The following is a 26881-nucleotide window of genomic DNA, read 5'->3' on the forward strand; positions in this document are numbered from 1 at the left end:
CGGAGGCGCGCTTGCCCTCGCCCGCCCCCTGGCGGCGGTGGCGGGAAGGCACAGCGGCAGTTGCGGCGGCGGCGGCGGGGCGCGGAGCGGAGCGGCGCGGCGGTGGGGCCGGCATGAGCGAGCTGCGGCAGCGGCTCGGCCGGGAGCCCGGCGGGGCGCGGGATACCGAGGAGAAGGTACGGGCCGAGGAGCGGAGCGGGGAGGCCGGGGAGCGCGGGCGGCGGCGCTGCGCGGGGAATCGGCGGCGGGAGGGGTGGCGCGGGGCCTGCGCGGCCTTCAGAGCGCGGAGGGACCCTCCGCCTCCTCTCGCCGGGGCGGCGGTTGCGACCCCCGGCCGGCCCCGCACCGTCCGCCTGCGGCTGCGCTCGGCGGCCCGTTGGTTGGTTGATTTTCCCTCCCTGACACCCCCAAAAGCGGCCCCGAACGAGTACAGCGCCGCCCCGGGGGGGGGGGTCGTGTCCGTGGCTGCACAACTGGTGGCGTATCCCCCTTCTGGGGGTGCGGGGATCTGGGTGTAAACTGGTTTTATGGGGTATCAAGTGGGGGTTCCAAAACTCCTTAGGGAAGACTTCGGTATCTCCTAAGTACACGCCCCCCCCCCCCCCGTCTCCCGCAGCGGGGTGTCTGGTCACTATCGGTCCCTCAGTGAGGTTTAACGGTGGCGTTTCTCCAAAAAAAGTGCCGCGAAAAGAAAATCCGACCCCGTTTTTGTGTAATGTCTCTTCTCTTCCAAACCCCGAGCCCAGTTGGATGCTGTGAGCTTGGCAGTTGCGCCAGGGAGTCGTGTCGTCACCCTTGTCATCCATACTCCTGCGCCTCCTCCCCAAAGAGGAGAGGAACAAGAGGAATAAACCGTCAAGAAAAACTTCATAAGTGAATATTTGTGGGGTCACGGAGAGCAAAAACTGGAGGGAAAAGAGGTTCTTCACTGCGTTGGGTGTTTCACGCGCGTATCTTGGGAGCAACCCCGCACTTGTGCGTTTGCCCATAGTAGCGTCATATTGATGTTTCCTCCGCCAACGTGTGAAGTGCCTAATTCAGAGGAGCGTGAAATCATCAGGCGGAATGTCTTGTGCAATTTAAACGTCACATTTCATGCTGTTTTGAATGGCACTTTAGCACCTGCTGGGAGCTGTGCGGTCAGGTTTGAGGACGCTTTATTGTTCTGATGTGATTAGGGGAGGGAGCTGGGACGGAACGCGCGGACGGCGTCAAGAATGGGTTGTCTGGACATAGGTCTGAGGTTTCTGCCTTTTCCGTAGCTGACGTGAAGTCGTGAGCCACGCGGATTTACTGACCTCTATTAAGAGAGCAATAAGATGGCTCCTGTTTTGTTGTCGTCGTGCACAGGGCAAAGCTGTTATCCCATAGATAAGTACGTTTGTCTCAGCTGGAAATGTTTTTGCAGCGGGAAATCTTCAGGGACTTTTATATTGCAGAACTTTGGTGGGAGTTGGAAGACGTCCCTCAGCAGCCGGGGAGGATGAGCACGGCTGAACCGGCAGGCAAACCAGCTCCCTCGGCCAAGCCGCGATCTTGCTTTAGCTACTTGTGATGCGTTCCTAAAGAAGGTCAGAGGGCCGCTATTTTGAGTGCAATCTTGTTATCTCCAGGCAAGTATGCTTTTTACATACAATGAGCCTTCTGAAGGACTCCTCTGATCGTACCTTGGAGACAATGACTTGAAGTGGCCTTACGAGAGAGAGGGAACGTTTATGTCGTAGTGTTTGTCCTAAAGCGGCTGAAGTGAATCACAAGAGCAAAAAGAAAAAGATGTTTCCCAGCAGTGAAGAACGGCTCCTCCGAGTTGCTGAATGTGACGTCTCTTTAACAATAGAAAGCAGTTACGGGAGGCAGAGAATTTCCCCAAACTGTTAAAATCAAACCTGGCAGGAGGTTACCTGGGAACAGTAATCCTGCCGTTAGTGAAACCCTGCGGCGTCGCGCTTTCCGTGGCAGAGACTTCAGCGGCAGATTTTTCTTTCCTCCCCTGAGATGAAGCCGTTGTGTTTTTAGCGCTCGGGCAATGCCTGGCAGAGCCTGGGAATAACATCGGGATAAAGCCAACGCAGCGAAATTGCTCGTGCGCATCCTATTTATGGGTGGTCTGAGCCTGCCCAGCGCGTCGCCTGCAGGTATTGCTGTGGAGAGGGGAGAGTCCCGTTTCTGCTTTGTCATTCAGTGAGCCTTGCCAAGAAAAATAATTTAGCAATATCGTGTTCTACAAAAGCCCTCGTGTCTTCTGAAAAGAACTCTCGGCATATTAAAAGAAACGAGTTAAAATGAGATGTAAACATCAAGGCTGGGTTTAAGATCAGACCCGGAAAGTCACGTTTTGGACTTTGCCGTTTTGATAACGGAAAGCGAGAGGCTGGTTTCACTTTCTGGTCCTGTAACCCTTGCACAGTGTCGCAGCTTTGATGTTTTCCTCCCCGCTGGCACAGGGCAACGCTGATGGCTGAAACTGTGCTGCTTCGGTTGAGACCGTCGTGCCAGAACATTTTAAAATCGATTTTTCGTTATAACTGTTGTGCAAGACACGATCTTCATCTCAGAGGGAACAAGGCAACATCTGTGTGTCCTGATCAGTCACCTCCCTCTGGTCTCGCCAGTGAGAAAACAGGGAAACTTGCCCTGGTGTTATTTGTGCCTGGTACCCACCTTCTTAGCCCAGAGGACTCAGATGCTGTTAACTGGTGCTGTTAGTGTGTAGATATCCGAGATGAGATGATTGAAACAAGTTCTAGTTTCTTTTTGCCTTACGGATCCCATTATCCCTTGGTCTTTGTAGCCCGTTCGTTTGCTTTATAGACTCATTTATTGTCTAAGACCAGAGGTCAATATCTCCTCTCCTGTGTTGTGTGCATCCCATTAAATCACATTTTCTCTTCCAGTGTCCAAAGAGAACTGGAAAAGCGCAAAAAAAATTGTTTCACGGTGCGTGCAGAGCTCTCGAACACTTCTGCTGGTTTAATGGGATTTTAAGATCGTTTCTCAGTAGCAGTTTGTACTTTGTGCGACTCGACAGTGAGGACAGAGGGTTTTTTCCTTTTCCGTCCTTTTGCTAAATGCTGTCAGAAATCGGGGGGGGTGTCTCGCGCATCCCACGGCCGTGTCCCATGGAAGGGAGGAGGGCAGGTCTGTTAGCAGCAGGGCTGTCTGCGCTGCAGATCACAGCCCTACATCGCTCGTGGCTTTGTTTACCGACCCCTTTGTCACTGGCAGTCAGTGTCTTGCTGGAAAACACTGTCCCTTTTAAGAGAGGTGGCAGCTGCAAGAGCAAATGGAAGCGGTCCCTGCAGCCGCTGTGCTGGCAGGCGGTTTTGTGCGACAGCCCATGCAGGTGGGTTTTTCCACCGTGCAGCGTTGGGCGCCTCGTTGCACCCACAGCAGCTGGACGGGCTCATTTCCCATGGGAAAAGGGGTGACAGCGATGGCAGCATCGCATCGCTGATACGAGGCCTTGAAGAGCAGGAGTGAAGAGTGCAGGGGTGAAATGTTCCTGTACTTAGGAAGGGTTCGATGATGACTCTTGTTCTTTCCAGCCTGGTTTTGCAGTGGACTGACGATGTGACTTTTTCTCTGGCTACATCTGTATCGTGTGGTACAAAAAGTGGCTTCCTGGCCTTGTGATTTCTTGTGCTCCCAGGCATTTTGCAAGACTTCCCTGGTGATGTGAACTGCTTTGAAGATGCTGAGCTAAGTAAATGCTGGGTGTTTGAACGCTGGCGCTGACTGTCCCTTAGGTCTGCTCGGGAGGACGTAGGGCAGATGGGAACGGCTGCCTGGCGTGCGCTGGAAAGGATGCAGCACCTCTGATTTTGGTGTTCAGCTTGGGAGAGGGTGCAGGACATAGAGAAGTAACAGTGTAGGCGCTCTGAAGGTGTACACAATTTCAAATCCTGTTACTTCCCAGGTCACAGGAGAGCTCCGAGTAGTTGGGACTTTGTGATGACAAAGTGAGGTTCTTACAGGACCAAAACCGATGAACCTCCGCAGTGATGCCTCCCTTCATCTTCACCCATGATGAAGAGCGGCAGAAGTACAAGTCCGCTCTTAATGTTATTTTAGGCTTGATGCCAGGCATCAGTTTGCTTGGCTTCTGCTGAAGCGTGAGACTCATCTGCTGTTGATAGAGGCCACCAATCTCAGGTCTGATGGGAGAATACGTTTCTGCCTTCCTTGCTCTTTGACGCTCAGCTCTATGCGTGCCTGCCAACAGGAGTGCATCGTTGTCTGTTACTGTTAATTGTGGCAATGAGAAACTGGAGCGATTGCATTTTTAATGGAGCTCATTACAACCGGCTGTCAGATGTAATACCTTGGCCAGCTTCTGGCCTGCCCTGGAGCTGCCGAAAGAGCTGCAGGCTGCTCATCGCGCCCTTTGGATGGTGTTTGACTTGACCGCCGCTTCTTTTTGCAAAACACGCAGGCTCTCCTTTGAACTGCCTGATCCCTTGCTCCTTCATGGCGATGCCAGAGAAGGTTGATCCCAGGAAGATTTTGTTGTTTTAAGGGTTGGATGACTCCACCTCAGGCTGTGAGGAGCTCCTTTCCTTCCCGGGGTCTGCACAGAGCTGTGTGTAGCACTCGTGTAGGATAGAACGAGCACGGAGACTCTCAACGCTCAAGTTAAACCCCTGAAGCGCACAGCGCTTTTCTGTTACTCAGCCCTCTGATACTTCAGAGCTGGTTTCTGTTTCCTGTCCTTACTTAATGACGAGATGATTTATGTCTGTCTGGTCTGGGGGGGCTACATGAGAGAGTGTCTCTCTTGGCAGTAGCTGAGAGTCGCCGTTACCTCCAGGCAGATGGCTGACCTGTTTTCTGGAGGGTTCCCGCTGGGACTTAGTGGATCTGGGAGCTTCTTACCGAGTTCCCTCTTGCCACTCCAGCGGTCTGTCCTCGCTCCCGACCGTGTCTTGTTAGTTGTGTACAATAAGGCCAATATAGCGCGGGGTGATGGAGGGAGGCGGTGGCACATCCACGGCTCCCGACAGATATTCCTACTGCTTTTGACCCCCTCCATTGCAGGTTGAGGTCAAGGCTCTTGCTCAGCACTCAGCCGAGCCGTTCTGTACGTGAACGGTGTCTCTGCACTTCTGAAGCCATGTGCTTGCACTGATCTGGGGGTGATTCTTGGGAAAGGAGGCACGTTTGGCGCTGCCGAGGGGGAAGTTGTGATGAGACGTTTGCGTTTCTCTTCCCAGCGGGGAGAAAAACCAAGGACTGATTGTGCTGTCCATCAACCACACATTAGGTGGCAAGAGAAACCATTTTATCCTCCTGTCTGCTTTTCATGAGCAGTGACGTGTACCAGGGGTGGAGTACCCTTGGAGATAAAACCCTTAGGAAACCACCTGATGTGAAGAAGTAAATCCGTATGTCCTTTCTGAAAGAAAATAATACTGCCACTTTTCTTTTTATCAGCCAGGGCACATCTGCAGGAGTTTGGGACGGAAAATTATTACCGTGCCTGTCAATAGCTCTACTGATTTCCCCGCAAATCACAGAATCGCAGAATGGTCAGGGTTGGAAGGGCCCTCTGGAGATCATCTAGTTCAACCCCCCCTTGCCAGAGCAGGGGCACCTCCAGCAGTGGCACAGGACACGTCCAGGCGGGTTTGGAATGGCTCCAGAGGGGGAGACTCCCCCCCTCTCTGGGCAGCTGTGCCAGTGCTCTGCCGCCCTCAAAGGAAAGAAGTCCCTCCTCATGTTAAGATGGAATTTCCTATGTTCAAGTTTGTGCCCGTTCCCTCTTGTCCTGTTACTGGGCACCACTGGAAAAAGACTGATTCAGCGCAGACTGAATGGGGTCTGTGTTAGCATGTGTCCCTCCTGGTGATCTGCTTCACTTGAGTTTTTTTCTGATTTATGTTTTCTAGGATTATAAAGGACCGTGAAGATTCATAGATTTCTCTTTAGAACAAGTTGTGTGATAGTCTGTAGGTTTATGATGATAGCTGTGACTTCAGAAAGATTTGGGTTCATCAGGATTACATCGAAACGTACTGGTCCAAGTCCTACATGGCTCCTTCCCTTGATTAGCTCAAATAAAGCCAACAGGATTGACTGGTAGAGAAATGTGAACAAGATTGTGGTACCACCTTAGAGCCAGCAAATTAAATAGACTGGTAAGATTGTTTTTTCTGATTAGGTTTCGGAAAAATATGTGTAACTCCAGAGGAATGGAGGGGCAGAAGCCATCGGCCTTGGCATGATGCAAGTTCTTTTTTCAGACGACTAAAATAGACTTTTCCTGCACTCACCGTCCGATGCGAACAGTGTACCCAATGCTGCAGAGCTGTTTGTTCTCCCTCTTGTTTCTCACAGCTCTTCCAAATAACAACAGATGGAAATGTCGAAATGCAGCCTCTTTCAGACACCGATTCCCAGAGGCGCAAAGGAGCTTCGCTTTCTTGTTCCTGTCTCTGTTTCTCTGTCTCTGCAGAGACAACAACGTCTGCCCGTCTGGTAAATGCCACGATAGCAGAGGGATGCCCCTGAGATCCAGGAGAACCCGGCACTGAAGCCTGTCTCCAAAACATCTCCATCACGTGTTTCAGAGGGGGAGGCAGGTTCCTTTCTCAGCAGTAGGAAATTTTGGAGGAACGCCAGAACCGGCAACCTATTTTTGTGCTCTTTTGTATACAATAGCTTCTGGAAAGGACTTGGAGCCTGAGGCATTTACCTTCTTGATTTCCTGGAATAAACAGACCCCGGAGCGGGTGCTGTGCGGGGGGCCAGGCAGAGGATTAGCTTGTGCCGAGTGAGTCACGGGGATGTGCGACTTTGCGTGAATCATATTTGCTGACACTGAGATCGGGCTCTGGTATCAGACTGTTGTGCTGCTCAGTGCGAACTGTGCATACCTCCGATCACATCCCGCTGCCGAGCTGAGCTCGCCGGTGTTCAAAACAAAGCGGGCGGCTTCGGGAACATGAGACGGCAATGGGAGTTTTCTTAGTTATTTTAGCCGCTCTGCAAATATTTATGCTTTTTGTGATGCTATCTGCTATTGGCCTCCATATTTAGGCATGCCCTAATTTCTGTGCATGCTTTAAACTGGAATATGTTTTTTTGGGATGGGGGAGGGAGCCGCGTGTAAACATAAATGAAAACTGATCTTTGGGGTTTTGAGACAACAAATCAAGCAGGCGCCGCTAGATGCCAGCTTGGTGGGATATCTTGATGGGGGGGTGTCAGAAACTTGAATTTAACTGTCCTGCAGATAACTTCACAGCCCAAGAAGTTCAAGCGCTTTCCCCTAGACCAGCACCAGGACACGAGCTGCTTTTTGCCCACTTGCAAAAAGCCGGCGCTTTTTTGGGACCTTAGTACAAATCAAGCCTGGATGCTTGTTTGCTTCTTCCTTCTAGCGTTAGTGGTCTCCAAACTTCTCTCTATTGTTTCACCCTTCTGAGCTTTTAAACCTTTAAAAAAGACTATCCTATAATTTGGGAGTAACGGGATGATTTGTTACCTTGATGTCAGCGTGGTGGCTCTGCCGCGGTGGGTTTGGCTGCGGCACGGCACCCGTCGGAGGTGGGCAGGTGCCGTGTAGCAGTGAAGAAGAGGAGAGGGGAATGGAGCAGACGGTTTTCCCGGACGTAGGAAGTAAACCCACTTCTGAAAAACAGTGAGATTTTCCTAACTGAGGCCACTGGGTTTGCATCCATTAGACTAATTACATTGGCCTCGATCCTACAAATGTGCTCAGAGGTGAGAGTAGTAGAGGCTTGGGTACAGTTGGTCCCTGTTGTTCTAGCTGTCAGTTTTATTGCCTGAAAAAGCAACTCTGTTTTTCTCTTTAGCAGTGTATTAGCATTTGCCGTCACAGCTTTTTGTTAAAATCTGGCAGGAGCTCTAAATAAAACAACACCTTGCTTCAAGAAAGGTGCACCAATAATGGGATTTCTTGAACTAATTTAATCTGCCAGCGTTGAATACTTAACTCTATCTCTGTATTGGGCAGAAAATTTTTGGCAGGGAGATAGCCGACTTGTTTCTATGACAACTGAGATCACGTCATGGATACTGGGGCAAAAAAACTGAGCGCTCACAGCTTCCGCTGTGAGAAAGGCATTTAAAATGTGAGCACAAATTTCTTATTGCACACTTGCGGGAGTTAAGTTGTTTAAAGAAAGCTAAGACAACTCTTTTCTCCATATATCTTTCTTTAGGGTGATAAAATATTTTCTTCACGATGCTTTTTACCTCCGTCTGCTCTGGTTCATCAGTCGGGAGAAACAGACCTCGCCGAGATCTGTGGGTTTTATTCTTTCTTCCCATCACGACTTGTGTGGCAATGAATGAGTTAGGATAAAACGTACGGTGCTATCTTGATTTTATTCCTGCATTACTTATTCCCTTCTTTCTTTAAGAAGCCTTCAATATCGAGGTGGTAAATTGAAGAGCGAGCGCTGGGCTTGCCTACGGTGCTGGACAGGCAGATTTGCACAAAAAAGAGCCCTTCAATTTAATAACTCCATGTTGGTAACAAAAGACGATAAAAGCTACTGCATCTGATTGTGGTTTAATAGACTTAATGCTTACCCTGGAAAAGAAACAGAAAAATGAAGCCAGATTCCAGCATAACTGGAGGGAAAGTTTGCTTTGTTCTTACTAATGGGTTTTAATTGTTTCCCGGCTCTGCATCGTGGACGCAGATTTGTAACATCCTGGCACAGGTTTGCACTGAGTGCTCTGCCCTCCTCCTGCCCGGGAGGAGAGAGGCAGAGGGAATATTGATAACTGAAATAACAGGAAAAATTGGTGAGGGAGAGGTGTGGTAGGAGAATATGGAATAAATAGAGCTGGAGAGAGCTCTGTCCCGGTGCAGGAGCACCAGTGGGAAGTGGTGGGATTGCTGAAAGGTGATGGGGCCGCATTTTCGTTTGTCTGGGCAGCGTCTGGTTCAGTGAAACCCTGGTACAAGATTGAAGCTTTTAGGTACCGGTGTTGTGCTGTGTTAGTTGCTGCCTCAAAGTCATAGTTGGTTCAGGCGTGATGAGATGGATGTGAGGATCAGCCTGTGGCTAAAGAGCTTCCGTTTTAGGAAGAAGCTAAACAACCAGAAAAAGGTAGAAAAAAGGTCTATTGAAAGCTGAAGGAGGGAGCACGGTCCGGTGGCTCGGAAAGGAGACAAGGCACGATTTCTGGGTTCACTCGCTGCAAGTCTTGAGTCTTTCCAGGCTTTTGTTTCAAGGGCAGAAACAGGAGAAAACAGCATAGAAGAGGCATTAGAAATGTGGTGTTTCTTGGGGGAGCAGCAGTATTGGTGACAAAATATCATCTCTTAGACCCAGCTTCCCTGAAACGCAGCTGGTACTGGCATTGCGGGACGCTCCGCTTGCCGTCTGCGGCTCAACGCAGCCCAAACCTGCCCCTTGCAGTCACAAGCTCTTTGCAGAGGAACCGACTGTAATGAGCTTAAATTTTCACCGGCAATAGCCCTCAGCGAGCATCGCTCGCTGTCGTCTGTGCTGGTTTGCGCTCTTTGCTTGCTGCTGCAAGCCGCTTTGTGGAAAGCGTTGCTATCTGATGATTATCCTTGGGGGCCGGGGGATCTGTCTGGCTCAGCTGGAGGACGAGCGAGACAGCAGTGGGAACGTGCGGGAGGGTGTTACCAAGGCAATGCCACAGCTGGATTAAGTAGCCCAGACCAGGGTGCATCACGCTCAGGCTTAAACAAGTTATTTAGCGCCCCGCTCAGCTGCTTAAACTGGTGATTTGTAGGCTGATGGTTGCAATTTGCATAAAAGGTATAAAAATAGTGTCAATTACTGAGTCCTCTCCATAGCCTATATCTGGCACAATGTCCTATATAATCTCAACACCCTGTTTCAAGGAGAGAGCTAAGCAGGGAGAAGAGCTGATTCCCGACGCTGCTCAGTTGTTTCCAAGATGAGGATGTTCAAATGTACGTTAGTGCTCACTTTGACTGGTGATTTCTTCCATCAGGGAAAATATTTGCTTCCACCTCCCATCAGGCTTGAATTGAGCAAGCAAAACGTGGCAGGAATGAGTCCTACATTTAATGTCGTACCCTAACCACGTCCCTTTATCTTGACAAACCTCTTGATTGCCTTCTTTGTACCCTCTGGAAATAACGTGGCAATGTTTCTTGGAGCTGTGGGTATTGCGTGTCTGTTGCACAACCTCTCCTATTCCCACTGCTGAGGATGGAGTGGGGCACAGTGGAATGCGAGTGCCGTTGGACTGATCCAGTGAGGCTTTGCTCCTGCTCCGGGAGACCGAAACACTCTGTAGCGCAAAGTTTGGTTGGGCATTGCGCTGAAAGCGGTGGATCAGGTAACCGGTGATGCGGTTTACATCAGTTCAGCTGCGCTGTTGGTGTTGGTGCAAGAAATCATCGGCTGGGCTATGGCGGAGACCGGGATTGCCCATTCCGGCAGCTGTTAGATTAGATCAGTTGCAACATCAAATTCCTCTGTGTCTTGAGCCATGCGATTGATTTCATCCTTCATGCTCTTGGCCAGGAGTGGAAGGGAGGAAGGCATCAATGCTCTTTCCCTTTCTTTTGGTCTCTGAGCGCTTTGCGAAACTTCTGATCCTCTGGGCTACAGGCAAGGAGTAATTTGCCTGCTTTGCACTCAGCCCTGCAATGTTAGTGCTCTGGGGAATAAAATGCAGGGATGCTGGCTTGGATTTGCTTCCTCGTTTCCATACTTACTCCTTTTATCGCACGGCTGGTGAGCGGCGAGCCTGGGGCTTGCGTGAGATGATGGATACTTGGATTGCGTTACAAATTCCGCTTAAGGTTTTTGGGTTTAGCCTATAGAGATGATGGTGGTTGCCCTTAAGTACCTAAGCACTTCTTTGCCCATTAGATTTGAATCAGTCACATTAATTTTTCTTTTTTAGAAATGTGCAACAAGAGGAGCAAAGCCCCCGTATCCTAATTGTAATCTGGAAGGCCAGAAGCAGAAACGGAGCTTGGTCAGGCTGGAGCTGAAGCTTTTCTCTGTTATTTAGATTACTCTCGGGGGAATTCTTCAGAGTCCTTTTCTTGGAGAAAACACAGAGAAAGCATTGCAATGGGAAACATTGACTGTAGCTAAATACAGCGGACTGATTTCCCAAAACCTGCCCAGGAACCGGGCCCCTGACCTCTGCTGTGCTATAGGATGCCAAACTCATGGTCTTCAGGGAGTTTTATCATTTCCAGTCTTTTTGCCTGCTGCCCTTTGCAGCTGCCTTATGGATTCAATCTTTTGTGCGTTCCCAGCTAAATGGCAGTAAATCTCTCTGAAGTCCGAGGGACAGGTGGATTGTACAGGTCAGTTAAAAACCAGCTGAAGAAAAAGCCAAGTTGCGTTTCTTTGCGACCTTTCCACACCCACGGGAGTGCTGGCAGCGTTTTGCTTTCCTCTTCCCTCCCAGTTGACGGGAATGGAAAGAAGCAAGCGTAGAGCAAGGCGAAGGAAGAGGCGACACAGGGGTGCGACTGGTACGATGGTTGGTGCTTCACTCGTCCGCGGAAGTCCTCTCTGACAACACCATCATATTTTTAGCTGCCTCCACCTGACGGTGTGTAGCTGTCCTTGTCTGTTGTAGGAACCTGGCCTGCAGCCACTGATACATTGCAGCTTGGGGAGTAATTATCTTTTCCTGCCTTAAATAAGGGAGCTACTCAAGTCTTACTGCTCCAGTGAACTACAAATACCCCTCGATTGGGTTACACCAAACCAGCCCCAGTGGATGCTTGTTTTGGTGGGGGTTCCCCCCCTCTCCAAGCGTGGGGCAGCGCTGCCCGGGAGCCCAAAGGGTTGAAGTCGCTTTGTTTGCAGAGCTCCCAGCGTTCGTCAGCTTGGCTCCCTCCTTGCTTTTCCTGCAAACACGCTCTCTTTTCCGGGAGTTTTAAAATAGCCCTGAGTAGCATTTGCTCTGAGGCCAAATGCATGGGCTCTGCCTTGCCCGATGCACGAGCGCTCCCCAGGGAACGGCGTTTTCCTTCCTTGCTTCAAGGACTGAGGAGCAGGATGAAGCTCTGCCGCTGAAATGAGTGGCCAAACGTGGTAGTTTGGGTTCGTTCTCTATTCAGGAGCTGGGCCAGAGGAAAAACTGCCGCTGGGGAGAAGGCATGGGGCTGCCTGGGAGCCAGGAGGTCGTTTGTAATCCTTTTTCCACCACTGGCCTGTTGCAGAGCCTGTACTTATTTACCCTCTAAATACAGGACTTTGCTCTGAGCTACGTGCGGGAGCAGTACAAGGGCCGGGGAAAGCACGTGGACGTATTGCCAGTGCATCAGGTTTCTTCTGTGGCCGGAGAGGATGGTTGGGCCTGAGCGATAAGCCATGCTCTTCCTCTTCAGCTATTTGAGGATGGGCTGGGTGTTATTTTTAGTGCCCGCATGTAAAGTCAGCACTTGAAAAGTCTGTCTTGAAAGCCTTGAACCTGTCCGCTTGGAGGGAAGCCTTTCTTTCTGTCTAATTTGGGCGGTGTTGCATACTTGGAGATCTGCCTGGGGATTGGGAGACCTTGTAAAAATTCCTGCTAACAAGCCTGTGTCCCTTAAGCACTTGCTGCACTTGGAGATACTTATTAATCAACTGCGAGGTGTCTTTAACTGGTCAGAGGGAACAGATGCTTTTCTGTAGCTGCTGCGGAGACTGATGGAGGGTGAAACCCATCATGTATGTCATCTAGAACACTCGCTGTTGTTTCTCATGGCTATAACCCCATGTAATACCCAGAATATTTTCTTCTCTTTCTTTCAGGCAGTAGCAGAGTGGTGGTAAGTGGTACATCCAGTGGGCCGGTCTGAGTTTCTTCAGAGAGTGCCAGCACTGTGTCCAGTAAAGCTGTTTGTGTCTCTTTGACTTGCAGGAGTCGGAGTCGGAGAACAAGCTGGATGGAGAGACAGCATCAGACAGTGAAAGCAAATCTGAATTTGGAGGATCACCCCCGGTACCGACATCGGATGACACTCCAGAAGTCCTGAACAGAGCTCTCTCCAATCTGTCCTCAAGGTACCACTCGCTGAGTGTCATTCCCCTCTGCTGCCACGGTCCCCGCAGCTCCACTGCGCCTTTCCCAGCCCCGGCAGCGTGGCAGTGGCTGCTGGAAGCCAAATAAGCAGCTCTCGGAAGCGCTGCGCCCTCCTTTCCTGACTTGCAAGCAGGAAGGTGCCCCTGAGGCCACAGGAAACACGACGAGGGTGCCGCTAGCGCTAGCGGGGAGAGCAGAGCGCAGCGCTCAGGGCTGCGGTGCGTGGGAGAGGACCGGTGGCAGAGGAGGGCTGCGGGAGGGCTGCCCCGCTGCGTGCGTCGTCTTGGCAGGTGAAAAGAGGCTTGGGTGAGGCAGAAAACACTGCGTTTTGCTTTGACTCAGCACTCTCAGCAAAGTCTTCCCGTGGTTGTTTTTAACCACTAATGTGACCTGCTTCCGCAGGAATGCATGAGAAAAGCATGCTGATAAGGACAAGATTTAAGAACAGACTGGGAATGTTTTCTACAGACTGCTTTGGGGAAAAAACATCTTATTCCTACCATGGAAGAAAGTGTCTCTCTTGGATGTGTTGTGAGGATGGGAGAGGCTCAAGGCAGGATGTGTTGGAGGGCAGAGAGGATACAGGACACCACGACCCGTGCCTCTTCTTGAAATGGAGTCAGAGAGGGGTAGTGGTCCCCGTTTTATTTGAACTTAGCCTGCAGCTTGTCCAAGGTGTGGGAAAGCTGTAGCAGAACAGGAGCAGACGCTCTCCTGTCCCATTTCAGTGCCCTTTGGAGGTGCTCTGCACCTGGGTAATGTCATCTGCATTTAGTGAGGTTCATAGGGAAGACTGAGCTGAGCCGTAGCCTTGCAGCTGCTGCAACCAGGCCTTCATCAGCGGATCGGGGTCTCTCTGCAGCACGGAAAGGAAACTTCGGGTTTCCAGGACTCAGTTGCCTTCCTGTGATGTGCTGAGAGCAGAAGTGCTGTCCTGCTTCCTCACTTTGTTTTGGCTTTCTCTAACATCTTTCTTTCTCTATGGTCTAGATGGAAGAATTGGTGGGTAAGAGGCATCCTCACGCTGGCAATGATCACCTTCTTCTTCATCATCATCTACTTGGGACCCATGGTCTTAATGACGATAGTAAGTGCTCCAGAGAGATTCCCTGACGTTCACAGTGACAGGAGGGGAGGTTGCTGGGACCATCACTAGGGTGGGCAGATCAGAGCCTCACATTTTAGAAGTCCTTATTCAGCTTGCTGGATTTTTCTCTCCATGGAGGAAACCTGGAAGGAATCTGTGACCGCCTGCCCCAGAGGTCAGCATTTGGCTGCAATTGAAACCAATACAAGAGGTTGTTAGAAACCTCCTGCAGAGGAAAGGGGAGGGAGAAACAACATGATGAGCTTCCCATGTTGGATTAGGAGACTCCTGCCAGACTGATAGCGACAGCTAAAGTGTGTTTTGTTATGCACATGCGTGTTTTTTATCCCCTTGAGGAAAGAGATGTTTAGCCAACATGTCTTTTTGTGCAGGTGATGTGTGTCCAGATCAAATGTTTCCACGAGATTATCACGATTGGCTATAATGTGTACCACTCATACGACCTGCCCTGGTTCAGGACGCTCAGCTGGTGAGTAAGGGGGCTGCTCCCCTCCCCAGGCTTGTGCGCAGCAGCACCGCTTCGTCTCACTGCAGACAGGCAGCATGGGAATCATCTGGCTACCTCCAAACCAGAGACCCCGGGATTGCTGTGTGTTGACCAGTGTCGTGTGTTAGCAGGTCTTGTAAAGGAAAAGCCCCCACAAATCTTGTAGATCAGTATCTTGAAAGAACATGTACTGAAAAAGTTTATCCTGGTGTTAATGAAGCGCAGAGATTTGAGTCCCATGACCTGTGCAAGGAACAGCATTGACAGGCATCACCACTTAGAGATGGACGCGGTTGCTTTTGGCAGTTTTTAGGTGGTTGTGAAACGGGGCTGAACATTGGGACATAAGGGCCCGGGAGAGGGCAGGAGCAGGACTTTCAGAAGGTGCAGAGCAGGTGCTTTTAGGAGGCACACGCTCACAGAGGCTTGTTGAGGAGTGCCACCTAAAGGCAGAAAGTCTTTGTGCATCAGAAGGCCAAAACCAAACCCCAAGGGTGTGATCCATCGCAACGTGGCGCTGAGTGACCCAGCCACCTCTTTAAACGAAGGTGACATTCCTAAACTGGGGGAAATAAAATTTCTGGCTGTCACATGAAGATAGCCTGTTTGCAGCGTACTACAGCGATGTAAAGACCTTAGGGATCACTCACATTCTGTGTTTGTCCAGAATCCTTTTAGGGTTTCTGCTAACGAGCTTCTGTGTCCTTCCCAGGTACTTCCTGCTCTGCGTCAACTACTTTTTCTATGGTGAGACTGTGACAGATTATTTCTTCACCCTGGTTCAGAGAGAGGAGCCCCTGCGAATTCTCAGCAAATACCACCGCTTCATTTCTTTCGCCCTCTACTTAACAGGTAGAGACCACATTTTCTGTTGGTTAATCTGGTCTAGGCTGGAGGGAAGAAGACTCCTTGAACTAGTCTTGTCCTGAGTATTGTGTCCAACAGCACATTATCTCTGCTTCTCAGTGATGCTGTAACTTGGTGCATGGTTAGAGTAGTGGTGGCAAATCTCTTACATGAGGCTCTGTAAAAGAAAACTCCATAATCTGTGTGGGACAGTCAGCCTTGATTGTTCATCTGTCCAAGTGTTACTTGTAGGTGTCCTGGGTTTTTTTGTGACTTCCAAAGTAGTGCGTTATCCCACTCCGCATTGCTGCTTTACTTGAGTAAACTCCTAAGGAGCTGTGTAATGTCATGGTAAAAAAGTATTCTTACTGTTGAAGATGGATTCCCACCATTTACTTTTCTTCTGTCCCTCATCAGGTTTCTGCATGTTTGTCTTGAGTCTGGTGAAGAAACACTATCGCCTCCAGTTCTACATGGTAAGGTTAAACGCAGGGCTTGGCTGCCCCCAGTTGGAGGCAGAGGAATGAATAGTGTAGGCTGCTTGAAAATGTTGCGTAGAGGAATATGTGTCAGTAGATGCTTCTGTGCTGGTTGGGCATTGTAGCGCTGCCTGGAAGACAAGTTACTGTGAGCAGACTGTATTTTTAGGAAGCTGGCTCTGACCGAATTTCCCTGCAAGCATGTATTCTCTTCTCTCTGTGCTTGTGGATACTATTAAGAAACTTTCTGCAAGTTGAGAGGACTGCTTAAGGCTACTTGACTCTTGTACTGAGGGTAGATCGCCACCGGGGTTAATTGGCTATGTTGCCCTTTTCCCAAACATCAGTACGGCGTTGCTCGTGTTTGACCGTCAACACAGCTAGTTTAGCTTTCCAGTATATTCAGCACGCAGGGATACGGCTTGGATGTCTGTCAGTCTTCTCCTCTGATATAGTCTGAAGGCTGAGTGAGATGTATGGGATAGGGGTGGGCTACAGAGCATTTGGTCCAGCAGAAGTCTTCCCAAGGAAGGTCACCTCTGGGCTTGAGCTGAAGAACATGCCCACAAATTACTGCTGGTGACTGTTCCCTGCTCTTCGTGACTCTCGGTGTTTGTTGTGGTGAAGGTGCATGGTAGAACTGCACATTTGCATGAGCCGTTCTCTGTCTGAGAGGTAGCTACCCGCATCTGATTTCTGCCAGTGATGCGTACGGGCAGCGTCTCTGGGCAGGCTGGACTGCATGCTGTCTTCTCTTCCAGTTTGGATGGACCCATGTGACGTTGCTAATTGTTGTTACCCAGTCGCACCTCATCATTCACAACCTGTTTGAAGGAATGATATGGTGAGTTGCCGTGTGTTCTGAGTTGCTTTAATTTCTGCAGCCTGAAACGAATGACCGTGTTTTGAGTTAAAACTGTTCTTCTAAAAAACAAATGGCCAAGGAGAAGGTGCCTCCTGTGAGGGCACCAACCTCTTCAGAATAGAAAAGCAAAAGCTTGAGTGATACCTCAGTGACTCAGAACTTGCTTTGCTCTACTTGAGCAGTATAGAGAGTTGTTGTAAAGAAGTGTCTGAAAGTCGTTGTGGGGTGCAGGGACCTTCCAGGCAGTGTCAGGCCTGTGTGGATGCTTTCTTTTTATATCCACATCTAGCAAATGGGTGGGAAAGTGCTGCTCGGCACTTGATCTGAGGCAGTGCTGTTAGCATAATGGGTAAAGCAGCACTGTGAAAGGAAGGAGATTGCAACCTGCCACCTTACTCCAGCGGCTGTGCAGAGGGTCTTCCCAAAACCAGCAGGGCCAGGAACTAACTTCGGCCGCTTTAAGATTGCATGTTCCTCTGCGCGCTGCAGCCAGCCCGGGGTGCTTTGGGAGCTGCCTGCTTACAGCTAAAAGGCAACCTCTCCGGCAGGAAAGGAGGCGACTGCCTAACAGCATGTCATGTGTGGCAAAAGAAAATGGCCATTCTGGGTACCCGACCTGCTTTTTAGTCCCGAGCAGTAGAGTAACCCCCCAGATTTCCCTAGGAGGTTCAAGTGGTTGCTCCTTGCGTTGCACCGGAGGGGCAGACGTTGATGTGATGGCACTGCTAAGCATCTTACGAAGCAGCTGCTCATTTACTTAAGTCTTGGAGTTGTCTGACCTTGGCACTTTCCAATGGTTTGATTTTTCTCCCATCTAGGTTCATCGTCCCGATTTCCTGCGTGATCTGCAATGACATCATGGCGTACATGTTCGGGTTCTTCTTCGGCCGCACACCGCTCATCAAGGTTTGTAACACTTTGGTAAACGAAATAGACATTTTGGCTTCTTTGGGTATTAGTCCTGTGTTTGCCCATCTCCAGTTTTGTGGCTTGTTGTGGGTCTGAATCTCCAGACCGAACTCGCTGTGCATCGCACTCTTTGAGGCTGTAACATTAAATGAACCGTTTCAGACCGAGACGTTAGTGTCAGCTTCTGACCAAACTCTTTATTTGTTGGTTGTTGGCACCAATTTGTATTTGCCTCAGCAATTCACAGGTGAGGAAGGGCTGCGTAGGTGTGCGGCGGCGTGCAGAGATGTACAGTTGCTAATTACCCCCTTCTCCTTCTCTCTCTGGCAGCTCTCCCCAAAGAAGACCTGGGAGGGTTTTATTGGAGGATTTTTTGCTACTGTTCTGTTTGGATTGCTGGTAAGTAGCAGTCACGGTGCTTATTTCATTGGTCTTTTCCCTTCACAGGGTGACAGGGTTTTGTCTAAAAAATGCAGTCAGGCTTTAAGCTCTTGTCAGCAACTCCACATTTTCCGTACTGACCAGGATTTGAACTGGTCCCAGGCTGTGTTTTGTGTGCAGATACTGCAGACAGAGCAGAGTACTGGAGGAATGTTTTAGTCCCTGTTAGACCCTGTGACACGTTCATTACAATAATTATCCTTGGAATTTTCTCTCTGCTGCTGTTGGATGAATGCTGTGCATCATTTCAAGGGCTGTGGGGGGAATTCAGCGCTCTTGGAATATTCTCATCTGCTTTTTATGACGATCTCTGTGTCTGCTTGTTTCTGTCCTCTCAGCCAAGTGGTGCGTCCTGTCTCAGCCTGTTCGTACGGCGCTCTGGGCACTGCTTGCTGAACAGATGCACTTACTAAATGGAATTGCTTACTCTGCCTTTAGCCAATTACTGCTTCTCAGGAGAGTAATCTCCTTAATGAAGATGGGAGTGTGGCTGCCTCCTCGCCTTGTCCCCTTGAGTGGCCTTTTCCCTTGAGATCGGCTCTGCCACATTGCTCAGGAAAATATCAATCCTGTTTTCTCTTTTTCTCTCTCCTTGAAGCTGTCCTATGTGATGTCTGGGTACCGGTGCTTCACCTGTCCGGTGGAGTTCAACAACGACACCAACAGCTTCACAGTGGACTGTGAGCCGTCCGAGCTGTTCCAGTTACAGGAGTACAACATCCCCTTGGTGCTGCAGTCCGTGGTGGGCTGGGTAGGGCTCTGTTTACTGGGTCTTATTTGTTGGGGTAGGAACACTAAGAAAAGAGATCAGGGCTTTATTTTGATGGTCTTCAAAGGAACATGACAAGCGATGATGGTACATCCAGAAAAAGGGGGAATTTAGCGGAGCTTCATGTTGGTTGAAGGCTCAAAGGGATTGTCCCAAGTCCAGTGGGACATTAACCCACTTGAAAACTAACTGGTCTAAAGCCTGGAGAGCACAGAAAGAGGGAAAGCGGTGGACAGTGCTCTTCTCGTTGAAAATCCTTCTCTGACCTATTTTTCTTCCTGCAGAAGACAGTCCGGATGTACCCCTTCCAAATCCACAGCATTGCGCTGTCTACTTTCGCCTCCCTCATCGGGCCGTTTGGGGGCTTCTTTGCTAGTGGATTTAAGAGGGCCTTCAAAATCAAGGTGAGGATGGTGAAGGTAATTTACATTTTAGAAAGGAAAGACTGAACGGTCGCTCCCACTCCAAACAGCCCCTGTGCTCTAAGGAGCGGCAGGCTGGGAGCTTTGGGAAGGGAGGGGAGGTTTGGTCGGTCACAGATAAAATGCTGGAGCAGGTTCTAGTTTTTTTGACTGAATGGGGAGAGACCTTAAAATTGCAGCTGTGATATTCTAAACCCCGCTTTGGTGTAGAACTTGAGGTAGAGGAAGAAAGACCCAGTCAGGAAATTTTGCAATCTGAGGCTTCCCTTGATGTCTTGTAGGCTGGTTTTACATATAAACAGTCCGTGTTGGGTTGAGATGCCTTGAAAGGCAAGACAGGGTTGCAACAGATAAACATGAGCCTTCCTTGACCTTTGAGTGACAGATCTGAGTTAAGCCTTGATGTCCCTCAGGCAATGGTAGTCTTCATAAAGGAGAAACGTTAAAAACGAGGGGGAGATTAAACAAAATGTCTTCTTAGCCTGACTTTTGCCTTCTGGGAAGAACTAGAGCAAGGGTATGAGTGTCGTGCAAAGAGGCACATAAGCACGTCCAGGCGCCGGGTGTTTGAGACTGCTCAGTACAATCCCTTCCGCTTTCCACAGGACTTTGCCAACACAATCCCGGGGCACGGAGGTATCATGGACCGTTTCGACTGTCAGTACCTGATGGCTACCTTCGTAAATGTATACATCGCAAGCTTCATCAGGTATTTATTGCTTTGCGGTGAAGTTTGGGGGCCCTGTCAAACTCAACTGACGCACAGGCTTGTAAGAAGAGACAGTTGTTATCTCTGTTAGATTAACATCTAAAAATACAAGACAAAGAGAGGAAATGGAGGCTTGAAGAAGGGAAGCATTTTTTAGCAGGGTCATGCAGAGCTGGAAACACAGCGCCCGTTTCCCAAGGTCTGTTATTCCAGGCCCTCTGAAGCTCCTCCATGTCCTTTCTACGTCCCTGTGAGCCTTGAGCGGGGTTTCCAGAGTGGAACAAGCAGAAAAATCTAATTTTGTAGCATTAACGAGGATTCTGTAGCCAAGCATAGAAGAAAGCCTGTAGGTGCGTAAAAGATGTACTGAAGGAGCTGAGGAACTGTCTTTATGTGGCTGCTTTGATTTTTGAGGGGGAGCATCTGCTGATAAGCGAAGATGCACAACCTTCTTGAAACAGATTGGGTTTGGGGTGGGTTTTTTGCCCGCAGTTCAGCATCCTGTGCCTTTTGAATCCATTTCCACATGTCAAATGCAGCGAAGCTCCCTGGGTAGAGCTGGTGAAGGAAAGGGCAACGTGGCTCTTACTTTATGCCTATTATTTTGATGAAATTGCACTTGGGTTGCCACATCATTAAGACTTAGCAGTGTGACTCATTGATAAATGACGCTTTTGTGTTTCAGAGGTCCTAACCCAAGCAAACTGATCCAGCAGTTCTTAACGTTGCGGCCAGACCAGCAGCTCCACATCTTCAACACGCTAAAAGCACACCTTGTTGACAAGGGTATGTTAGGTAGTTTGGAGGACGCATAGACAGCAGGCAATTGGAACAGGACTGAAACCAGACAAGCGTCTTTGAGGAAATTCCTGGCTTGCCTGATTTAAGACAATAACAAGGCCTCATTTCACTGTAACTTTTCTTCCTTTCTCGGTAAATGTTTGCATTTGTGGGTTTTTTTAAATAATGTATTTATATAGCTTTGGTTCAAATGAGCAAATCTTGGGTTTGTAGCTGAAAAGGAGTTGAGGCTTGGAAGGACTGTCGGGTGAAGTAGGAGGGTACGACTGTCCTCGTGGTCTGTTCTTAACCTTCGATGCACGTGGGCAGAGCCGACCTTCTCCCGTGAGTGTGTTTACGCAGGATACACACACAGCGCTGTCCGTACAACTGCCTCTGCGCGTGGGAGCCAGCAGGGAAGGTGAAGCCGTGCCACTTCTCCGGCCGCGGTGCGAGGCTGCGCTCACGATGGCAACTCTGGGGACCATCATCTTCTCCGGTGGTAACTGTGAATGCAGTGTGAATTTTCGCAGAAAGCCCCGTTCACGCCTGCGTGCAGTCTCCTTGCGGACTGCGCGGTGAGCACAAGGCTCAATTAATTGGAAGAGGATCTCATACTAATCCAGCCGCATTTCCTCTGCCCAGCCAGGCACGTGCATCTATTTTCACTTGCTGTTTTTTGCAGTGCCTCTCACATTCCTCCCTTATGGCTGATATTTTGGCAGATAAGTCTTTTATAATCAATTAAACCAGAAATAGATTGGGGACAAGGAGTCAAGAAAGTAATAGTTGCTTGTGGGAATGTGGGAGGTTCAAATTGCTTCAAGACTGAATCAAGTAAATAGGTTTTAAAGAACATTGACGTTTCATTGAGTAATTCCTGCCAAGTAAGAACAACCCTTTAAATAACTTAGTTCGTTTTTCCCCTCTCAAATAACCTTTAAGAAACTTTGAACCACACTTTTTCGTTTCTTGATGGTTGGAAAGCCTGCACTGGGATATTTTAACCAATTTGGAGAGCCGTTTCTAACTTGGGTTGGTTTTTGTTTTTTTTTTTTTTTTCAGAAGTTGGCTGGTTGGGGCTCCAGCACCCTGCTGGTGCTGCCAGCCGGCTATTTTGTTTTTGTTTCAGGGATCATGTCTATCACCTGTTTGTTACTTGAGTTCTAGATGTCGTGCTGCTGAGTTTACCACGGTCTATGTTGCATTTCAATTTGGGTTCATTTACCTGCAGGTTTCTGTCCTGCTTTGCTTACTAAATGCTGTCATCAACAGTTTGTACTTAGTAGTTGCAAGTTTTATCTAAGTACTTTCCTTTATTTTGTCATACTTTTTTATTATTTAAAAATGAGAGCCCTAAAGATTGTAAAACTTTTCCTTTTTTTTGTGATCAGATAGTGAAAATAGCCCCGGTTTATACCTTATGCGATGTTCCCAAATACAAGGTGACTCTGATTTTACTTCTTTGTATAGTTTGTGCATGGGAGAGAGAAACTTTACCTTATCTTAACCTGGGGAACGAGTGACAGGGAAAGATAATACAGAAGTACATTGCTGTTTTCAAACAGCTGCAGACATAAACCTTATACACAGACACCCCCCCCTGGAGACCCGTACACGCTGCAAGCGAGCTAAGCATCGATGGAAAATAAACCACCTGAAAATACTTTGTAGTTCATATTCTGATTCTGCCATTGCTTTCATTTACCCTGAGTGAGCGAGAGCGCACGTGTGTAAATACATTAATAGCTACCAACCTCTCTCTTACATTTCTATAGGACTCTTTTCTGTGTCATAAGCTCCGCTTTGTCTCCCTAAACAGGAACCACAGGGCAGAAGTTTGTGCCCATCGTACTGCAAATACAGGTATTTGATGGAAAGCACAGATCGTGGAGGAGAAGAAGGGTCTGTTTCCACAAAGTATTTCCAGCAGGGTGCTGGCAAAGTTGCTGGCTTCTGGCAGGAGTCAGGACTGCTACGATGGAGCCAGCTCAGGTTTGCGTTTGGTTAATGCCAGTGGTGTACGTAAAGACTTTCCTGGACTAGTTGTGGAGACTGTTCTCTTCCAGCTTGAATTAGGCAGGAACTTATTTTCTATCCATTTAGAGGATATTGGTGCAAACCCCTAATTTGAAAATCGGAGGGGAGAATTAAGGTGCTTCCGTCTTGCTTTGCCCTGGGAGAATATTTGGTCTGCGTTTCATGACAACGTGGCTGAGTTTAGCTTGGCAAAGTGGGGGCACCTGCAAGGTGTAGCCGGGCTGCGGAGAGGTGTGGAGGTGAGAGGGTTTTGTGTGGTCCCTGAGAAGTGGTTTGCCCTGTGGGGTCGGACGAGCTGGTGCTTTTCTGGATTCTCCCTGCCCGTTGCCAACATCTGCCAAACCCTCTTGTAGTGCACTCTTGGGTCATAAGTCAGTCATCAGAAGAAGCTATCGTGTTGATAAATATTACAAAAGTGTACTGCTCTTTATATCAAGAAATTTTTCCTATGGGTCTTTAGCCTCCTGCTTGTCTCGCTTTAAACCTTTAGTTGTAATTAGTGGGGCAAAAATCGAACGCCAAGCTTTTTCTGCATGCTTTTGATTTGAAGTCGCCTTTGGGCCTTTTTGCAGGGTGCAGTGCTGGCTGTGGACACTGGAGGGCAAAGCAGTTGCATTTAGTGGCTTCCCAGGGCTGGGAGAGAAGCAGCAGCAATAATGAGCGTGGGTGGCTTTCCTGATGAGCTCGCAGCTTTATCGTCGCTTCCTTCCCAGCAGTGCGGTGAAAGGGTGGACTTCCGAGCCTGTTTTGATCCTGAAGGGTAAAGCTACGTAGAAAGGGTTTAGCATCCTGCACTGAAGCTCAGTAAACTGAATGGGAACAGTGCATCCATTTGGGAAATGGAGGAGGAAGGGAGGGAGGTGGGGGGTCGTTCAGGTTATTTGCAGGCTGATCTCGCTGAGAAATACTGGTGAGCACTGTAGCGTGTCCTCTGTTGGGCTGAGAGCTGTGGCTGGCAAACCCACTTCTACACCACTGGTGGGAATATATGTCAGTACTACTCAGCTCAGCGACAGCGTGCTCTCTGGGGGAGCATTTGGTGGGTTTTCCCCATCAGCCCAACCTGTGAGTGGCTTTTGTTTGCCATAGATGTTTCAAGACATTAGAAAGTTAGAGGAAATGAAAAGCTGATGTGGCTTTGGCTCTCCTTAAAGGAGTTAACTGTGATGCCAAGGGACATGTAGCAAGACACGTCGCACCTCTTTTCATTGCATTAAGGCTTGCAGGACCTTGGTCATGCTGCAGCTCTCACAGGATTTTGGGTTTGGAGGGAGGCTGACGTAGCTAGTGCTGCGGGAGAGGTCACACTGACACGAGGGATGTCTAGGTAAGGTGATGCGGGGATGCTGCCGTGAAGTTTCTCCGACTGCAGGGCTCAAGCTCGGCATTGCACAGTAGTTTTGGTTCACAGTGGGTTCCACGACTGGAGAAGTTCCTCCTGCTTGTGCCCAGCAAGAGGGAAATAACTGTGAGAGCAGACCAGCAAGGGGGGAGGAACGGCATCAGCCGGTGTGCGTGCTTGGATCAGGAGGATGAGAAAAGTAGGATTTGGCCAATGAGAAGCTTACAAGAGTATTACTGCTGCCTGGCAGGGGACAGGCTGGTTTGGAAACGAGCGGTCGCTGCTTTTCCAGTTGGAGTGGACAGAGAAGGATGTGAACATATTTAGTGAGCAAAGGGATGGCACGTGGCTAGAAAGCTGCTATAGCATAGCGTGAGAAGCTGGCCGTCCTGGCGAGGTGACTAAACGTTCATGACGTTTGTTTGCCAGTGGGTGATTTAGCGATATGGTTCCGACCCTGGTTTGATCCACAGCCGGAGCAGGCTGGTCTATGTCTGTGTAGATGATGGCATGCTCTGACAGGAATCTGCTTCTCCAAGGCTGGTTGTAGACAGACAAATTAGGTTGCAGATTGGGTGAACGGCTGGACCGTGGCCTGCAGTGCTCAGCGAAACATCAAAACCTAGTTTCTGCATAGAGTGTCATGTCCTGTGCCATTCAGCATGTATTATTTAGATATTCTTTGGGGTGGCGGCCTCAGAAGCCTGCTGATGCTGATCTGAAGGGGCAGCCATTGCCTGGGGTTTATGGTACCCTGTGCAGCTCATGAAGCTGAAAATCCCGTAGCATCAGCTACCGCTTGGCACCAGGTTGCAAAATGCTGGTATCGTATATTCCGAGGTGTGTCTCCTGTTTCTGGTGCGTGCAGTGGGTTCCTCGAGCACGGCTGCGGTGGGATCCTGGCGTCTCTTCCGTCCCCCACCTCCCCGAAGTGGCTGTGTGGTCCGAGGAGGGTGAAGCTGTGTGGAAAGTGTCCATGTGGCCCATCCAGACCCTCCTGGGGACAGGCGTTTGTCACGAAAAGCATCGCGTGAAAGCTCCCATGGTTCCTGCCCTCTCAACCAGCCCCGGAGTTGCATTTTGTACTACTGTAATCTTTGTCTGCTCCTGTTCTCCAGACCTGATGTGTTTCTACCATCTGCTTCTTTCTCTGTGCATTGTTCTTTTGATTAATGTTTTAGATACACATGTAGAGTTGCCTTTCTTTGACCGAATGTCCGAATGTGATATATTGTATATTTTAAAGTATTTACCCTATTTATATACTATATGTTACTGTTAAATAAATATAAGTTCCATTATCTGTAGTGGAGTTTTGTTCAGCGCTGTCAGCAAATGGGGGAGATGCTGAAACCCTCCTTTCTGTGCTCTTTAAAGCAGATCGGTCTGTTTTAAACTCAGATTCTCCCATTCCTTGCCCCGTAGCTCTCCTTCCTCGGGGATCTTCCTAAGAGCAGACCCGGTTGTGGCAAAGACGCACGTGGGGGCTGCAGATGGGCTGAGCACGCGGGCAGGATTGGGCCATCCTTGTCCTGCATGAGGGACGCAAACAGCCGCGTTTCCAGGGCGGTTTGTAGCGGAAGCTGTGATCAGATCGTACAGGCCCAGCTTGATCGAAGATGAGTGAAGTGTTGGCACCGCTGCCCCCTGCAAATCAGCCCATTTTACCCTAAAGATTTCACTGGGAATGTGGAAAATTGTTGAGATTTCACTTAGCACAAATTATTGCTTCATTTCAGCTGTTCCTCCTGACTTGCGTGGGGTTAGGAGAGCAAAATCCTTCTGTTTACCCGGCAAAACATACTATTTTTAGCTCTCGTGTTATTTTGACTGTTTTTGACTTATCAGCTAAGCCAAACCAACCCATCAGCAGCCCTCTTTTTGCTTCCTGTCACACTGTGTAGGCATTTTCAGACAAATTAATCCTCCAGCAACAACAGAATATGATGCCCTCTCTTTCTCTATAGCAACCTTGCAAAATTACTCTAAAGCCCCAAATCTCCCTTTGCAAGACTTCGCCCTCCGAGGAGTCGGCCAGTTAAGCAGAAAATGGCTGAGCAGCACCACGCAATATTCGGCAGTCCTACGAAGCAATTAGATGCCATTACTGAGAGGTCTTGAAAGATCCCTCGGTGTTAAATCCTTCGGAAAATGGACTCTGAAGTCTCTTGGCGAGCGGCCGAGGCGGCCAGCGGCAGGGCAGTGTGCGTGCCCGTGCCTTGCAGTGACTCAGGCACATCATCTGACAGCCTCTGTGGCCGGCGCGTCTGCATCGCTGCTCGCCTTTCAGCCGTTCTGCTGAAGATTCCTCCTTTTTTCTCCCCCATCCTATGCCAATTTAATTAAATCAAACATGAAACCCAGCCAATTCCCAGTGGAAATCCTGGTGCTAGCTGTGCTCCATACTCGGAAAGACAGTAAGGCTCAAACCAAGGCGAGCAAGTCTCATGCAGTCCTCGGTCCAGACACATTTTCCATGAGATCCTGATAGAAAAGGGATGTAAAACCAAAACAAACAACTTTATTGGCCGAGATTTGCCCTTTTTAAGTTCCCCTGGTGCATTCAGTTCAGGAACATGCTGCGCAGCTTGATTGCTAAAAAAAAAACCCCGTACAATCTTGTGATGTCCTTTCCCAAACCCGGGGGCAGCCACCAGGTACATGACGGGA

The 26881-nt window shown here is 49.3% G+C and overlaps 1 protein-coding gene across 1 annotated transcript; it reads left to right on the forward strand.

Annotated features, from left to right (window-relative positions):
- Positions 1 to 113: 113 nt before the first annotated feature.
- Positions 114 to 25512, forward strand: CDS2 (CDP-diacylglycerol synthase 2; the record flags this gene model as incomplete). The annotated part of the gene is made up of 13 exons (XM_082495829.1): positions 114 to 176; positions 12853 to 12995; positions 14005 to 14101; positions 14494 to 14591; positions 15322 to 15461; positions 15873 to 15931; positions 16696 to 16778; positions 17618 to 17705; positions 18039 to 18107; positions 18748 to 18900; positions 19203 to 19322; positions 19946 to 20049; positions 20735 to 25512. 13 exons carry the CDS (start codon positions 114 to 116, stop codon positions 20862 to 20864), a joined length of 1347 nt encoding a protein of 448 aa, XP_082351955.1. The 3' UTR covers positions 20865 to 25512.
- Positions 25513 to 26881: the final 1369 nt, after the last annotated feature.

The sequence above is a fragment of the Vanellus vanellus genome (assembly GCF_965231255.1).
Source record: "Vanellus vanellus genome assembly, chromosome: 26".
NCBI classification, from domain to species: domain Eukaryota; kingdom Metazoa; phylum Chordata; class Aves; order Charadriiformes; family Charadriidae; genus Vanellus; species Vanellus vanellus.